General features: G+C 41.6%; 1 protein-coding gene across 1 annotated transcript in view; it reads right to left on the bottom strand.

Moving 5' to 3' along the window:
• Positions 1 to 634: 634 nt before the first annotated feature.
• The window catches only part of ATP9B (ATPase phospholipid transporting 9B (putative)), a 255314-nt gene continuing 237959 nt past the window's right edge, over positions 635 to 17989 (bottom strand). Inside the window, exons 21-23 of the mRNA XM_040433993.1 lie at positions 12400 to 12457; positions 10957 to 11160; positions 635 to 3365 (exon numbers count right to left, since the gene is read on the bottom strand). Coding sequence (XP_040289927.1) covers positions 3229 to 3365; positions 10957 to 11160; positions 12400 to 12457 — 399 coding nt within the window. The 3' untranslated portion in view covers positions 635 to 3228. The remainder of the gene's footprint in view (positions 3366 to 10956; positions 11161 to 12399; positions 12458 to 17989) is intronic.

Genomic DNA, 17989 nt, shown 5'->3' with positions numbered 1-17989 from the left:
TTTGTGGATTACAAAATATGTATTAGGAAACACAAACACAAAAAAAGCTTCTGGTAGAAACTTTATTGCTTTTATAACAAAGATATACATTATTTCAAATAAAAGACATCCTGAACAAAAAAACAATGACGTTCCCACAGGCTTTCAAATAACACAGGTATTTACAAGTGAATGCAAAGGATTTAAGTAGTCAAGTATTAAAAGTAACACTGGCAAAGCGTATCCTATTAGTGGTGTGTTTATAGTGCTGGCAAAAGATTGAGGAGTCCAGAAGGTGTGGCTCGTAATTAGAGATGAGCGAATAATTGTCACAAATTACTTTGTCACAAAGCGCATTTTTTTGTAAGTAACGGGTGCAATGACAGGGAGCTGCGATAGCACCGCCTTCGTCATTTTACCACTCAGATTCTGCGTTCATACATGATTGCGGCATCTGAGTGTAAAAACAATGTAAAAAAAAAAAGAAATCAAACTTACCGCCTCAATTTGCTCGTGACGGGCCGGCCGCCGCCATCTTGCTTGAAGATCTGGAGCGGGTTTTCGGCCGAGATCTTCAACCAAGATGGGGGCTGGTGGCCCGTCGCGAGCAAATGGAGGAGGTAAGTTAGAATTTTTTTTGTTTTTTACACTACTTCAGGTTAAATCGATTCGCTGACACGAAGCACTAGGAAATTCAGCTTCGAGGCGAATCAAATTTATCCTGAAATTCGGATCAAATTCCACTTCGTGGCATTCGATTCGCTCATCTTTAATCAGAATGCCAAATCTAAGAATTTAGCACAATGAAAAGATGGTCTTATGTGTACAAGTGCCACAGCTCATTGTGGTCTGATACCCTGCCATAATACAGAACAGTACAGAAATTCAAGATAGAAATAAGCAATAACCAACGGAAGATAAAGGAGTTCTCCAACCTAACAATAATAAATAGAACATTACATTATTTCTTTACCTGAGTAACCAAAGTAAGCAAATTACAAGGCAAGTAAATTAACATTGTGACAAACCCAATGTATGATGAGGAATGTACAGCTCTGGACTGTGGATATTGTATTATGTTATGTCATCATAATCCTGACAATCTCTATAGAAAACCTATTAGTGCATACTCACGAATGGGCAGATGAATGTTATCAAGGGGCAGCAAGGGTGGAATAAGTACTAAGAACTAACTCAACTTTAATTGTTTGGAACTTCTGCAAGGAACTGTCCCCTAATACTGTTTGGGACACAACGTAGGGGTCATTTTGACTTCTGCCAGTCTAACTATACATACAGTGAGTATGCATGTATAGTCAGATGGTGTATGTTTGTGTGTATAATGTATGGGCTATGTATGGTGTCGGGCAGTGCACTGTGTCAATCACATTTTCTAGTGGTCTGCTTAACAGAAAACTGAGTGGGTATTAAACCAGTACCTATAGCTACTGCCCCGCTGATTACTGTAATAAAGGGGCTACAGAGTCACAATTCTTTAAATAGGAGTGCCATCTACCTAACACGGAGATACGGAGATCTCTCAGTTACGTCAAAGGTCATGGTCCCTTCATTACAAAAATCGGCAGCGGTATCAGCTCAAGAATGTCCATGATCCTATCTATTTGCATATCAGGAGAGAAAAACTTTCAATTTCAAGGAATTATAACCAAAAGTTAAATTGCCCTCAACTGGGGGAAAAATATGTTAACACTTCCTAATACACTTCCTGTCCAAACAGTGCTCTGGAGTATGGGCTAAAAGTCCTTCTAACCATGCCCTTAGTCTTGACTGTAAGAACAGAGATGTTTAAGTTATACGGCAAAACTCTGACAGGGTGAAGCTCATAAGATGACTGAGAATTAGTTAAAAACCCCTTTAATGATCTAAGTTAATGAGGTTTTCTGATCTTTTCAATAAAATACATGAAGAAAGATTAGTCACCAAGTCAAATGTAGCTAGGATGCCTCTCTGAGCCAGTCCCACATGCTGCTTTTGTGACAATCTGAACATGTGATTATCGCCCTGCTCTCCCTCCCTGTAGAAAAGGATGTCACATGCCTCTTTTCTTCGCTGCTCCACGCTCAGAAGCCATCCACCCCTATCTCAGGAGGGATTGTGTTTTACATGCTGGGCAGCAGATGCAGTCTCCAATGAGTAGTGGAACAGCACTACAATGTGTCAGTAGCAGATCTCTGCTGTGTATGAAGACTGCAAGTAATCACAGCACAACCTTACAGACGGTAATATAGGGGCAGGCAAGCAGGCTCCAAAAAACCCTTTTAAGATTTCTCAGTTGCCACTAGAAATGATGTCATCTACCAACATATTTAGCAGAAATGTATATAACAATACAAAGATGGTCCCCTAAAACTGTAGATTTGTGGAAGGCCTGCTTTAGTAATACCAGAGATAACTGTAAGGAGTTCCATATGGATAGATTACCTGGCTACCTGGGGTGTATAACAGATTGGTATAGTCTGTAGCACTTTCAGTCTGCCAATGTAGTGCATGACAATGTTTAACATATAGAATAGCTCCATTGGATTTCAGTTTGTCATAGTATATGTCAGGAAGCTAGAGCAGTGTTCTGGTATTGGAGTATTGTTTAGAAAAATCCTAACAAACCCTTTCAACAATTCAAACAGATTTTATATGGGAACAATGGGGCCTGGTTAAGGGCACTGTTCTAACACTGTACTCCTCAGACCACAGCCTATCATTTTCCTAATAAGATGTCTGAGATACATAATAAAGTACCTCCATTCCACTGCTTCCTATACTATGCTGCATATTACGGTATATGAAGGAAAGGCTGTATCTACTAAGAAACCCTTTCAAGCGTAGTAAATCAGGGTTTCCCATGTGACGCATGATGTAACATAGGAGTAATTCTATTACATTGTATATACACGGCCTCTAGTGCATGATCAGAAATAAATTAGCAGCATACAAGGAAATTATAAGGATGAATAAAGGATTATGGGATAAAAACTAAATAGTGACCAAAAATGTCAGGGTCCCATGCTTAGTAAAACAATGGTAGAATATAAAGCAGGTCGGACATTCTCTTTCTTACTGACTTGTATCAGTTATAACGCCGTCCTCTCATTCGGTATTGTATAAAAGCCTTCGTCTTGTGCTCTTCTCCTCTTTGGCCCCCTGTCGCTATTTCATTCATAAGGCTGAAGTCACTAGAACGCAGCGAGGCAACGTGAGGCATCTTATACCTGCAGTGCCATAGGTCCTGAGCTAGGACGAAAGCTTGGAGTAACTTGGAGGAGAGAATTTGCGCTTCAAGTACTTCAAAATATAGAGGGGTAGACAGCTGACAACGGTGATGGCCGACACTTTCCACAGGAAGGCTAGTGTTGTAATAAAAGCAACATCTGTGAGAGGGGAAAAAAAGGAACAGTTTTAGTATTAGCGCTAATGATAAGCCAAGACCAAGAACATGATGTCTGCACAAATGCTCACTGGTTACCAGCTGGCAGGCTTCTACATGTGGCATATTCAGTCTGCCATGACAGATTCAGTGTAATGGGGTTTGCAACTTTCTAGGTATAATGCATAAAACACTTGGAGAGTGACCGTGCTGACATAGGTTAATGGACCAGCAGCAGGTCCCTGGGGACGACAAAGGCTCTTATACAATCAAATCCATTTGGTCTCAATAAGTACCTAATGTTAGGATGCAAGAAGACGGGTGCCAAGTGCACTGCAGGTTTACCCATCACAGTAAATTCTACAATCCAGCTCTGGACCTGCAAAACCGGATTTTTTGTTGGGCAAACCTCTATTTCTCCTGCTTGCACCTTGAGCGGGATAAAGAGGCCTATTTCTTCCTCTTGGGGAACGGCAAAAAATATATCGTGGTTTTGATATCTGGCCGCAAAGCTAAGTACCATAAATTGTATCACACAGTACCCATCCATTACTTTACCCCCTGATGAACCTGATAAATATTAGGCGAAACGCGTCGGGGATTTGTATTAATTATTCTTTTGGTTTAAGAGAGTAAGGGTGATACTCATCCATAAGGCGCACCATTTACTCTTCACCGTATCATCCTGGAGCATTTTTTATGTAGGGATTTCTAGGGACCGGATAGCACTAGGTTCGGGGACAGGGAACCTCCACCATCAGGGGGTCGCCCTGGGCACAGCAGACCTCTAGGGCCTCTAAGGGAAGCTTGTTCCTTTTTCTAACCCTACAATTCCATCGGGTTAGAATTCTCTCCCCTTACCCATTATTTGAGTGTTTACCCTGTCACCATGTTTGTTTTTCGTTTTGGGGGTCACTACTCCCCCACTGAGTAATTTCAGTAAGTGTAGTATTTCCACTGTCGGTATATACATACCTATACCCACTTAAATATTTAATAAAGGTAATTTTAAAAGTCACTCTTTTCATATATGCTATTAAATTCTACATAGATTTGAGGTCTGCGCTTATGAATATATGAACACACACTTTCATATGTTGCGCCAGATCTCTTTCATAGTCAAATACAGTACGTTGGTGATTCAATGGGTGAAGATCATTACACGCTGACCCCCGTATCATAGTTGTGGCTTACTAACACGTTTTATATGATGAGGAAACCTCATGTGTGATATAAAATAACACGTGTCTTATATAGTGTTTAGTTGCTTGACCTCTAGGATTTGTTATACTGTGTTACAATAAAATACATTAGGCCACACATTGGCTATATGCTTCCACCCTGTAACAACAGGGTCCAGGTGTACACATGAATATTCCAGCTAATTTAGGACTTTTATTGGTTCTTTTATCGCTTCAAAAGTAGAGTATCTGTTCTTTGGAAATACTTCCTACTAACTGGAACAGAGTTTCACCTATTTGTGGAATTCGTTCAATACACTTTATGAAATCACCAAAATGGAAGATGAACAAGGAAACAGTTAGAAAATTGCAGGCTGTGAGAGGTGATAGGTGGCATTTAGGAGGAGCAAAGAAGACAACAAGGCGTCTTAACAGGCAGTCTACAGAAAGACATTATTACCTTTTCTGAGTGTCAAGAACAAGCAAAGCAGTTTTTTAAGAGCTGATTCTATCTGTACTTATTTCAATCCCTTTAAACACATTTAGATGGCACTTATCTTAGAAATTGTGATATATAAAATCTGCCTTAAAATACTATGATTTTAAGAACTTTCTATTAGGCCTCATGCACACGACCGTTTTTTTTGCGGTCCGCAAAAACGGGTTCCGTAGTTCCGTGATCCGTGTCCGTTTTTCCTTCCGTGGGTCTTCCTTGATTTTTGGAGGATCCACAGACATGAAGGAAAAAGTCATTTTGGTGTCCGTCTGGCCGTGCGGAGCCAAACGGATCCGTCCTGACTTACAATGCAAGTCAATGGGGACGGATCCGTTTGACGTTGACACAATATGGTGCACTTACAAACGGATCCGTCCTCCATTGACTTTCAATGTAAAGTCAGGAGTCCCTATTATACCATCGGATCGGAGTTTTCTCCAATCCGATGGTATATTTTAACTTGAAGCGTCCCCATCACCATGGGAATGCCTCTATGTTAGAATATACCATCGGATTTGAGTTCCTCTATTGTATTATCATTGGCGGCCAGTGTGCGCACCCCCCGCGGCCCCCCCTCTATTGTATTAATATCATTGGTGGCCAGTGTGTTTTTTCACGGACCCATTGACTTGAATGGATCCGTGAACCGTTGTCCGTCAAAAAAATAGGACAGGTCATATTTTTTTGACGGACAGGATACACGGATCACGGAGGCGGATGACAAACGGTGCATTTTCCGAGTTTTCAATGGGTCCGCAGAAAATCACAGAAAACGGAACAACGGCCACAGGTGCACACAACGGTCGTGTGCATGAGGCCTTATGCAGAGGCTTAGTATAGTATCACTGGAACATAGTCTGTAGGGCGAAGGACGTAATACAAGCCATACTCGAGATATCAGCTATTTCTCCCAACTCCACTGGCCAAGTATGCAACTTTACTTCAATGGGGACAGGGCAATGAGCCACTACAAGACCTCTCTGTCACTGGCTTAGCTACTGGGCATGCTGAAATCCATCCTTCTTTCCTCCTGAGGCCCCCATATTTTGATTCTGGCTAAATTTCATCTTATGTGTATGGTCAGTTTCAGTCCACCTAGTTTAACCTCCTATCCTGCATGACTGATCAAAAAGAAGTAAAAAAACACTCATAAACTGAAAGCCAATTTTGTTAATGTTAGGAAAAAATATGTCTTATCCAACTCCAACATAACCCCTGTCCATTAATCTAGTACATAGAACTTGTGATATTATTTCTCACTAAGATTTGCCATATGCCTTTATATTTTTGTCATCATGTACTATCACTAATACAGAGGCAGTCTGTATTCTGCGGTTAAAAGGTAACTTGAACAAACTTATGACATGACATAAGAAGTATAGGTGGTGAAACCTTCAGTGATCCCTAGATTAGAGTGTAAAGCCCCTTTGGCTCCCCATTTTCTCTCCTCAGGGCGCTCAATACAAGCCATATCATGAGGAGTGTAACAGTGTAACAAAAAATTTGATAGATCCTTCAAAACAAGCACACAGCCATGTAACTTCCATAGACAAGCATTGGTAGTACTAAGGATTGCACAACAGAGCACAGTGGCACAGTCATAGGTTGTTACCATCTGCCCCAGATTTATTATGAGACTTTTTAAAAAGTAGCAAAAATGATCACAATCTTACTCCAGTAAAGGAGTGGATAAGAAAGCGGACAGGCATCTAAAGATAGAAGTGTTAGACTTCAAGATGAACCAAGTCTATCAAACATAGTATGATAGCATTTGATAAATTTGGTCCAAATTATGGCAATGCATACTTCTGCAAAATGGATTAAAAAAAGCTCCCCTCATGAAAAATTCCAACAGACTTTATAGACATATTGATATAACCTACCTAAGAAAGCTCCCAATGAAACTCTACCAAGACCTAGTTGAGATAACGAAAGAGACAGAAGCAGAGGCAAAAAGAAGTTACAGAGAAATTATAAAGCCAGAAAATAAAGAAGATGCCACACTTAGGTTAGCAATGAATTTACTTGCTCACATGTATCACCAGATACCAGAAAACTTACCATGGTTATCCATAAGCAGAACTTATACATTTTGCAGACATTACTGGTATTTTAGTATACCATAGTCCAATTATCATCAGTTACTATACTACAGGGTGGGCCATTTATATGGATACATCTTAATAAAATGGGAATGGTGGGTGATATTAACTTCCTGTTTGTGGCACATTAGTATATGTGAGGGGGGAAACTTTTCAAGATGGGTGGTGACCATGGCGGCCATTTTGAAGTCGGCCATTTTGAATCCAACTTTTGTTTTTTCAATAGGAAGATGGTCATGTGACACATCAAACTTATTGGGAATTTCACAAGAAAAAAAATGGTGTGCTTGGTTTTAACGTAACTTTATTCTTTCATGAGTTATTTACAAGTTTCTGACCACTTATAAAATGTGTTCAATGTGCTGCAAATTGTGCTGGATTGTCAATGCAACCCTCTTCTCCCACTCTTCACACACTGATCGCAACACCGCAGGAGAAATGCTAGCACAGGCTTCCAGTATCCGTAGTTTCAGGTGCTGCACATCTCGTATCTTCACAGCATAGACAATTGCCTTCAGATGACCCCAAAGATAAAAGTCTAAGGGGGTCAGATCGGGAGACCTTGGGGGCCATTCAACTGGCCCACGCCGACCAATCCACTTTACGGGAAACTGTTCATCTAGGAATGCTCGGACCTGACACCCATAATGTGGTGGTGCACCATCTTGCTGGAAAAACTCAGGGAAAGTGCCAGCTTCAGTGCATAAAGAGGGAAACACATCAAACTTGTAGCAATTTCGCATATCCAGTGGCCTTGAGGTTTCCATTGATGAAGAATGGCCCCACTATCTTTGTACCCCATATACCACACCATACCATCAATTTTTTTGTTCCAACAGTCTTGGAGGGATCTATCCAATGTGGGTTAGTGTCAGACCAATAGCGGTGGTTTTGTTTGTTAACTTCACCATTCACATAAAAGTTTGCCTCATCACTGAACAAAATCTTCTGTGTAAACTGAGGGTCCTGTTCCAATTTTTGTTTTGCCCATTCTGCAAATTCAGTGCACCGATCTGGGTCATCCTCGTTGAGATGTTGCAGTAGCTGGAGTTTGTAAGGGTGCCATTTGTGAGTAGCTAATATCCGCCGAAGGGATGTTCCACTAATGCCACTCTCCAGTGACATGCGTGAGTGCTACGCTGTGGGCTCTTGCTGAATGAAGCTAGGACAGCCACTGATGTTTCTTCATTAGAGACAGATTTCATGCGTCCACATTTTGGCAAATCCAACACTGAACCAGTTTCACGAAACTTAGCAAGCAGTTTGCTAACTGTAGCATGGGAGATGGGTGGTCTCGTAGGGTGTCTTGCATTGAAATCTGCTGCAATGACCCGGTTACTGCGTTCACCAGACATCAACACAATTTCTATCCGCTCCTCACGTGTTAACCTCGGCGACATGTCAATGGCTGTAAACAAAGAGAAACTTGAAAATAACTCATGAAAGAATAAAGTTACGTTAAAACCAAGCACACCATTGTTTTTCGTGTGAAATTCCCAATAAGTTTGATGCGTTACATGACCCTCTTCCTATTGAAAAAACAAAAGTTGGATTCAAAATGGCCGCCATGGTCACCACCCATCTTGAAAAGTTTCCCCCCTCACATATACTAATGTGCCACAAACAGGAAGTTAATATCACCAACCATTCCCATTTGAGGGACCTTCAAACCGCTATTAATAGTGATTTAACTGGTTTTTAAAAAAAATCTTGATCCCGGACAACCCCTTTAAGGGACTAAGACTGCATATATACAATATTTGATTAGTAGTCTTTGTATATTTTATTTTTATTGAATTATGAAAACGTTTTGTGATGCTCAAATAGGGTTTTCTAGTAATATTTTTTTTTTTTAATCATTTGCCCACAGCATGAAGCAGAAGATTCATATTTACCTGCTCCTGTTAAATGATATGTGATATAATATTAATTGATATTTAATATAAAGTATGTATTCCATTACACATTACACACCATTTATAGTAATACACTTGGCAAGAACTATATTTGAAGTCTACCATATATGACAATGTGAAGCCCATACATTAGTAAAGACACGCCTGTATCTATGGTATAAATGACTGACGGGGATAGACAAGGGGTCATCTTCTTACACTCACTCTCACACTCTGTTGAGGGTTTGGTTGCTGGAGAAGATGAAGGGAAGACACATGGAGCTTGAGAAGAGGATTCCTGACCTTCAACAAAGATACCTCAAGGACTACCAACATTCACTCATGGACAATTAGACTAAGACGTTTCCTAAACTATTTCTGTAAGTAATCAACTCTTATGAAGACTGAAAATAAATCACATTATTCATTTTTTATATAACTCTTGTTGAATCCTGGTGATGAGTCCTCCGGGTGTTCTTTACTCCAAATAAGCATACACTAGATTTGGAAAGGATTACCAAATCAGGTTGATACATTTTTCATAAGTAAATATTTTATATTTGAAGATATATATTACAGCTCCACGCCACTCTGGTCTTCCGCATCGCCCTCGCTGTCTTCATTTTCCAGTACCGCACTGTTTATATCCGGCTGGCCGCGGGCATAGTCACACCGCTCTAGCTGAGATGTGCTCCTTGTGGACACATCACCGCTGAACCCAGTCATTGTCTGGAGAGGTGCATGTGACCATGCCCAGCTGGGTGTAAACAGAGAGGGGCCAGAAGATGGAGACAGCAGAGGACACATGAAGGACTGGAGTGGCAGGGAACAGGTAATTCCGAATCTTCTGTTTCAGGAGCAGAATGTGAGCACTTGATAAAAAATAATTATTACCAGAAAACCCCTTTATGGGGGTTTTCAAGAATTACTGCATTGATGACCTATCCTTTGGACAGATCATTAGTATGAGATTGGTTGGCAACCCTGTTGATAAACTGTTTGATGGGGCTGTGGTGCACACGTGCATGCCATGCTGTGATGAGTCTTGCAGCTTTATCCCATTCAAGTGAATAGTAGTTGTGCTGCAGTAACCTGGCAGGGCCACTACGGTATGAAAAGAGCTGTGCTTCTGACTCCATTCTCAGTGTAAGTTCTGGTGCCGACAGCTGCAAGTTTGAACAGCTGATCAATGGTGTTCGGTGATGGACCCCCACTAATCTAGTATTGATGATCTATCCTGAGAATAGGTCATTAAGATAATCTAGAAAAACTCTTTAAATATTCCATACTTCACTTGGTATGAGAAAGAGAAGATTGTATATCAAAACCAATAAATATATTTATAGCTGCATTCACATGAGTGAACTCACTACTCTGTCTCGTTATCAAATGGTGTCCTAATTACAGGACAGTAGAACTATGAATGGGCTGAACGATCACTATGATGCAGTGCGTTCTGCTCAGATGACTCACTGTTAATCTAAGAAATGCAGCCAACAAATGGACCATGTTTCACAGACCATACAGAGCCATGTCAAAGCAAACTAAGGGCCCTTGCACATGACCATATGCCCCCGAGACATATGGTCCGTGAGCGGGCCATATGTCCCGGAGCGGCATCGATCGTGCGCACGGGAGCACACAGCATCATAGATTACAATGATGCTGTGCACGTCAGGCCGCCCGCAGGACTAATGTCCCACACTCATATGATCTTATGAGTGCAGGACAATAGCCCCGCGGGCAGCCCGACATGCACAGCATCATTGTAATCTATGATGCTGTGTACTCCCGTGTGCACGATCGATGCCGTATGTCTCGAGGGCATATGGTCATGTGCAAGGGCCCTAACAGTGATCATAAACAGGTAAGGTCCCAGACAAACAACTCAACTACATTTACTTACACACACAACACTTACCAAAATACTCATTAAGAAAAGCAAGTGAAGCCATGTAGCAGCCAAGGCTGAAAAACTCAGCCACAACCATTAGCCAGTGCCATGTCCTTATAGTTAATGCAACCATTAGCAATTCTGTCAAAATCAAGGCAGTGAAGGAGATGGCAACCACATGGACAAACTCAGACTCGAAGAGCAGGAGAGCTCCGTACATTAATATGCCACCTACAATACAAAAATGTAAGGAATAATAAATTCATGTCAACATTGTATAACTCAAGTACAAAAATAGTATGTTGATAAATTCCCTCCCCATAAATGGTAGAATCCCATAGGTTTGCCTAAAAGAGCATTTCGAATTTGGCCACTGGTGAGGCCCAAATGTCACTATGTTCTTGCTAGTGAGACCCCAATAGAGAATCAATGTAGACCAGAAATCCTCAACCTTTTATAATGCGAGAGCCACATTCAACTTTAAATGATGGTCGAGAGCCATGTCCATGTCAAAATTTCTATTTGCAGATTGACATTTCAGTCTGAAATTTCACCCACTGGTATTATACCACTAAATTAGAACTTTTCTGAGGACAGGATATGTATCTAATATGAATGTCACATGGTAGCCAGTGTATGTGTCCATAACTTATGCCTACTATGGCAAACTAAACAGCGGGTGGTATCTAGCCACATGTGGCTCCTGAGCCACTGGTTGAGGACCACTGCTTTAAACTAGGGGTCAGCAACCTCCAGCACTTCAGTTGTTGTGAAACTATAGTTCTTTGCAGCTACATCTTCCATGACTCTGGTGTCATGTAGCCTCCCTCAGCTGCTATCAATACCACTAGTTTTGGTGCCAGAGAGCAGTCAACTGTCAGCTGGATAGTCCTCCATGCCCAGTGCCAATGGAACATCACGTCAGCCATTTACAGCACTAATTGCGGCTGAACATAGGAGGCTACAAGAAAAAAAGTCATAGAAGATGTGGCTGTGAAGGCCTGACAGGTCTGCTTTTAACACTTGCAAAAATGTAGAACAAGCAGAAATAATACTGGACAGTGTGACAGTAATGGTGGTACCATATACAGGTATGCAAACAACAAAGCAACCTGTGTCATTTTCTGAAAGAATACTTTTATTAAACTACAGAATGTACTCTGCCCTGTGGTCCTAATTTCCAGATTGGCTGAATTGCATGCAATGCGAGAATCAAAAGTTATTATTTTTAGGGGATTAAGCTGTAATTAAAACAGCGCTGATTTCAAGTGACATGCAACAATACAAATACCAATCACCCATCATGCACTGCAAGCTGGCACGAGGTACTGCTGGACTATCGATTTACCTGATAAAAGGAAAGCAATATATGACTGTTGATAAAATTTTAAGCTGGCGGAAGCAAACTTGGAAGAAAAACAATCATGACAGACAAAAATCCTTTCGTCTAGCTAAATGAGCCTCTCTTACCTTGGTATATGCTGATTAAAACCCAGATGAGGAAGGTTTTAAAAGACAAAGATCTTCCCTGTGAATAAAGAAAGGAAATGTCAAATAAATGGTATTACGTTAATGTAGGTCAACGGTTCTTTCTTAGCGTTCATAATAAATTATGACCTAAAATACAGTGAGGCAAAATCCTATTTCTTGTCATCTTATGCCTATACAAATAACTGCTACAAAGTACACATATACAACATTAGACATTTAGTCTAAAGCCTGTTACCATTATTTTACCAGAGGAGGTTTTGTGACTCAGCCTAGATTTTGAGTGGCATATCATCAAAATTATTACAGAAATAACAATAATGCAAATGTGCAAATGTAAATGTTTCTGTGGCCCCTATCTTCTACCAATATGGAAACATGAAACTCTACTAATGTTGACTTTTTGAAATGGCAGAAGGAAGGAAATAGTAAACACTATCAATGGCGTATTATAACATGGCCTTTTGGGTGGCTGCCCAGGGCCCGAGGCTCATGTGGGGGCCTGGCTGCCCAAAAAGCCTTTCAATGATCCAGTTTGAATACAGTGGCAGGGTACGGTAGTCGATAGATCCTGTCCACACTCATAGGCTTCAGGCCACTAGGCGTGAGGCCTATGAGGCAGGAGAGTGGCAAAGGTACTCTGTGGGCACTATTATTAGTGAGCCCAATATGAAGGTCGGGGGTACTCCCAGGGTACATAATCACTATTGGGAGCATTGTTGGGGGTACTACTACTAATGAGCACTCTGGGAGATTATTATTACTATTGGTGGGACTTTTATATAACTATGGAGGGGGGAATATCTCTATGGCACTATTATTTCTGTAGTATAGTGTTTGGGAGCACCAAGAGCACAGTAGGTGGCAGCAGAATAACACTGTTGGGGCACCAGGGTGGAGAGAATTATGGAAAAATGAGGAATCCAAGAGGTCTATGTGAACATCTACTAAACTCTATGAGTCTGCTGCAGATAGCCGAGTAAAAACGCTCAGCTATCTCTGGCAACCCCATACAGTTGAATGGAGCGGTGAACACAAATGCATATCTGGTGCTCCATTCACTTGGGTAACACAGGTCCCAATTCTAGTGATTAGCAAAGGACCCAGTGGTCGGACCGATCAGATCAGACCAGACACTTATCTCCATCCTGTGGATACAGTACAAGTTGTTGTCATGGGACAACCCCTTAAAAATAGGTGTTACAATCTAATTTATGTGTACTGAATAGCATTAGCTACTGTAGCTGGCTGGATGAATAAGGATAGTGGCACATAAAAAAGTACCGGTAATCATAATAGTTAGATGATAGTAAAAAAAAAAGTGAAGTGGAGTTCTTTTTTTTTTTACAATCATCTAACTATTATGATAAATTTTTTATATGTCACTATTTTTATTGATGATGTTTTTGACAACACAACTATTTTAATTCGAAACGAATAGCGCAACGAATAGGTGGTTATAGGCGCCCTTAGAGGTGATGTTTCTGTTTTTTCCTGTTCTCAATTACGTATCCTGAAGAGCAACCTGTGGGTGCCCTTCAGAAAGCCACCATCGGCAGCCTTACTGCTCCGGTATATTCCAACCTTATCTTTTATTTTGAAACATTATACAGTTGCAAGAAAAAGTATGTGAACCCTTTGGAATGATATGGATTTCTGCAAAAATTGGTCATAAAATGTGATCTGATCTTCATCGAAGTCACAACAATAGACAATCACAGTCTGCTTAAACTAATAACACACAAAGAATTTAATGTTACCATGTTTTTATTGAACACACCATGTAAACATTCACAGTGCAGGGGGAACAAGTATGTGAACCTCTAGACTAATGACATCTCCAAGAGCTAATTGGAGTGAGGTGTCAGCCAACTGGAGTCCAATCAATGAGATGAGATTGGAGGTGTTGGTTACAGCTGCCCTGCCCTATAAAAAACACACACCAGTTCTGGGTTTGCTTTTCATAAGAAGCATTGCCTAATGTGAATGATGCTTCGAACAAAAGAGCTCTCAGAAGACCTACGATTAAGAATTGTTGACTTGCATAAAGCTGGAAAGGGTTATAAAAGTATCTTCAAAAGCCTTGCTGTTCATCAATCCACGGTAAGACAAATTGTCTATAAATGGAGAAAGTTCAGCACTGCTGTTACTCTCCCTAGGAGTGGCCGTCCTGTAAAGATGACTGCAAGAGCACAGCGCAGACTGCATAATGAGGTGAAGAAGAATCCTAGAGTGTCAGCTAAAGACTTACAAAAGTCTCTGGCATAGGCTAACATCCCTGTTAGCGAATCTACGATATGTAAAACACTAAACAAGAATGGATTTCATGGGAGGATACCACAGAGGAAGCCACTGCTGTCCACAAAAACATTGCTGCACGTTTACAGTTTGCACAAGAGCACCTGGATGTTCCACAGCAGTACTGGCAAAATATTCTGTGGAAAGATGAAACCAAAGTTGAGTTGTTTGGAAGAAACACACAACACTATGTGTGGAAAAAAAGAGGCACAGCACACCAACATCAAAACCTCATCCCAACTGTGAAGTATGGTGGTGGGGGCATCACCGTTTGGGGCTGCTTTGCTGCGTCAGGGCCTGGACGGATTGCAATCATCGAAGGAAAAATGAATTCCCAAGTTTATCAAGACATTTTGCAGGAGAACTTAAGGCCATCTGTCCACCAGCTGAAGCTCAACAGAAGATGGGTGTTGCAACAGGACAACGACCCAAAGCATAGAAGTAAACCAACAACAGAATGGCTTAAACAGGAGAAAATACGCCTTCTGGAGTAGCCCAGTCAGAGTCCTGACCTCAACCCGATTGAGATGCTGTGGCATGACCTCAAGAAAGCGATTCACACCAAACATCCCAAGAATATTGCTGAACTGAAACAGTTCTGTAAAGAGGAATGGTCAAGAATTACTCCTGACCGTTGTGCACGTCTGATCTGCAACTACAGGAAACGTTTGGTTGAAGTTATTGCTGCCAAAGGAGGTTCAACCAGTTATTAAAGCCAAGGGTTCACATACTTTTTCCACCTGCACTGTGAATGTTTACATGGTGTGTTCAATAAAAACATGGTAACATTTAATTCTTTGTGTGTTATTAGTTTAAGCAGACTGTGATTGTCTATTGTTGTGACTTAGATGAAGATCAGATCACATTTTACAACCAATTTGTGCAGAAATCCATATCATTCCAAAAGGTTCACATACTTTTTCTTGCAACTGTACATAGGTCAAATTTTTAATTTTTTTTATCAGTTTATGCCCCTGTGGCGCCCTGCCTGTGACGTCATTTTTTTCTCTCGTGGATGAAAAAGGAGAAGGCCATGGTCCTATGCAGGATCCCCTCCCTCATTCAAAGAATGTGCCAACCTTAGAAAACAAAAGGAAATTGTAGCATAGACTAGAGACAGGAGGTAGCCCCATATTGATAACTTCATTTTTTAAATGTTGAATCTAACCATTAACCTATGTCTTAAACTTACTGCACGAGTTCCATTTGCCCTATGTACAGTACAAAATTAAAAATAATTCTATACTCACCTGGTTCGCCTGCATCATTCTCAGTGCTGAAACTCCTATACTCCTCCCATTCTTTGTATATAAGACTGCATTGGTGACGATGAAGTGCATAGCACTTCACCGTCGCAGCCTATGATGAGCCTCAGCCATCATGTGCTGAATACCACCACTGCAGTATTGTATACAGAGAACAGGAGGAGGATGGGTGGTGCGGCTTTGAGAACAGTGAGGGGGAAACAAGTGAGAATACAGTTATGTTTTATTTTATACAATGTACAGGCACGGGGCAAAATGTAATATACTGTAACTCGGACAACCCCTTTAAGACCATCTTCACATATACATAATGGCTCCCATTTATTCTGCCAGAATACAAGTGAAGCCTCCTACACAGATGTGAAAAGAGAATAACTAGATTTTGCTTCCATTTTATTTCGGGCACATGCAAAAGCGCCCCCCCAAAAAATAAAAAATAAATGTTAAACTGGTGGACTGTGAGATTTTTTTTATTTCTTGAGAAGTCTTGAGAAGGGAGATAATTAACCTATACAAATATATGAATGGACCATACAAAAAATATAGTGAAAAACAGTCCGTTGTAAAATGCCCTCAAAAGACAAGGGGGCACTGCCTAAGTAAAAAACATTAATTCTTATGAAAATGTGTAGAAATCTGAGTCTCACTTCCTTCTGGGATTCGTGTCCCCACCTATCCCTTGGTTGAACTTGATGGAGAAACACGTAGCTGATCTATACCAACTGCCCTCTATCCCCAATACCCATCCACATCTACCCTACTCCTCAGTTCCTTGGGCATAAAGCCTACTAACTTTTACATTCTCCAATTGATAAAGACCTGATGTTGGTTCTAATTTCTGGAAGAGACGGCGTTCGTAGCGGCATGACGTAGGCTCGCCGCGCTCCGCCTCTGGCCGCCCGCTCCTCTCTCCCTGCCTCACCGCCTCATCGCTGTGCTCTGCCGATTCCTTCGATGTGGTGCCAGGATCCTAAAGAACGCCGCCCCCTGGTCAGACCTGGTTAGCGGAGCCCAGATGCTCTGAAAGGGAGCTAGCCGGCTGCTTGTGCCTGTGGTGAGCCTCCGATGAATACCGATCCTTTTGAGGGGATGCCGAATGCTGATTGCTTTGACTTCCTGCTGTATTCCTGCTGCTGGGACCGGCCGTGTGGTGCTCCGTCGCTGTAGATCTGCTGGGCGCCAGGCGCTGATGCTGCGCTCTGTTCTGTGCTGCCAGGATTTCTCGGCTTGCCTGATACACCTCGCTGTGATCAGCTGCTTTCTCTCTGGCTGCCTGGGAGGTGCTGGGTATCGGAGCTGGTAAGATACCGGGGCTTGTAGGATACCAGTCAAATCGGGATCTCGACTCCTCTGGGGGAGGTGGGGGCTCGGGGCCGGACGCCAGTTGTCCCGCAGGTGGAATGGGGCGCTTTTCAATATGTCTGAAACAATGACTTTTGAATTTTCTGGCTCCCGGTGCGGGTGAGGGGTGGTAGTGGGGTGGTGTCCCCTAACCTACTGCGTTATTACTGTTAATGGTTTGTGGTCAGCTGTTCCCGCTGTGAGCTTTGGGTTTATTCCCTGTGGCAGCTGCGGTGCTCGTTGGAGTCTGTGGCTACGCTGTTTAATAAACTAACCCCCCCTCCCTCCCCCCTTTCCATAAGGTATAGAGGACTATATAAGGAATAAAAGATCCCCCTCGCCCTATAGTCCTGGCCTTTGCCTTTTTTCTTATGGATGGACTGGCAATTGGAAAATTTCTGGACACTTCAATATTTTCTGCGGAACTAGAGACACTAACTTTGTTTAGGGGATATATAAATATGATCTTTGGTAATCTGTTAAGGGCCTGATCTCTTTTGTGAAATCCATAGCTATATGGCCGTGATTTAGCTGTGGGCATCTATACTCTATTCTTTTCTGTGGGGGGCTAACCAGCTAGCTTGCATCTATGACGGGTATCTGTAGTTTATATAAGGACTCAGTGTTTATTATTATTAGTTTTTTGTATTTTCTGTTTATTTGCCTTC

The sequence above is a fragment of the Bufo bufo genome, chromosome 5 (assembly GCF_905171765.1).
Source record: "Bufo bufo chromosome 5, aBufBuf1.1, whole genome shotgun sequence".
In the NCBI taxonomy this organism is placed as follows: Eukaryota; Metazoa; Chordata; class Amphibia; order Anura; family Bufonidae; genus Bufo; species Bufo bufo.
The sequence above is the reverse complement of the archived record's forward strand: the minus strand, read 5'-3'. Positions and strand labels throughout refer to the sequence as shown.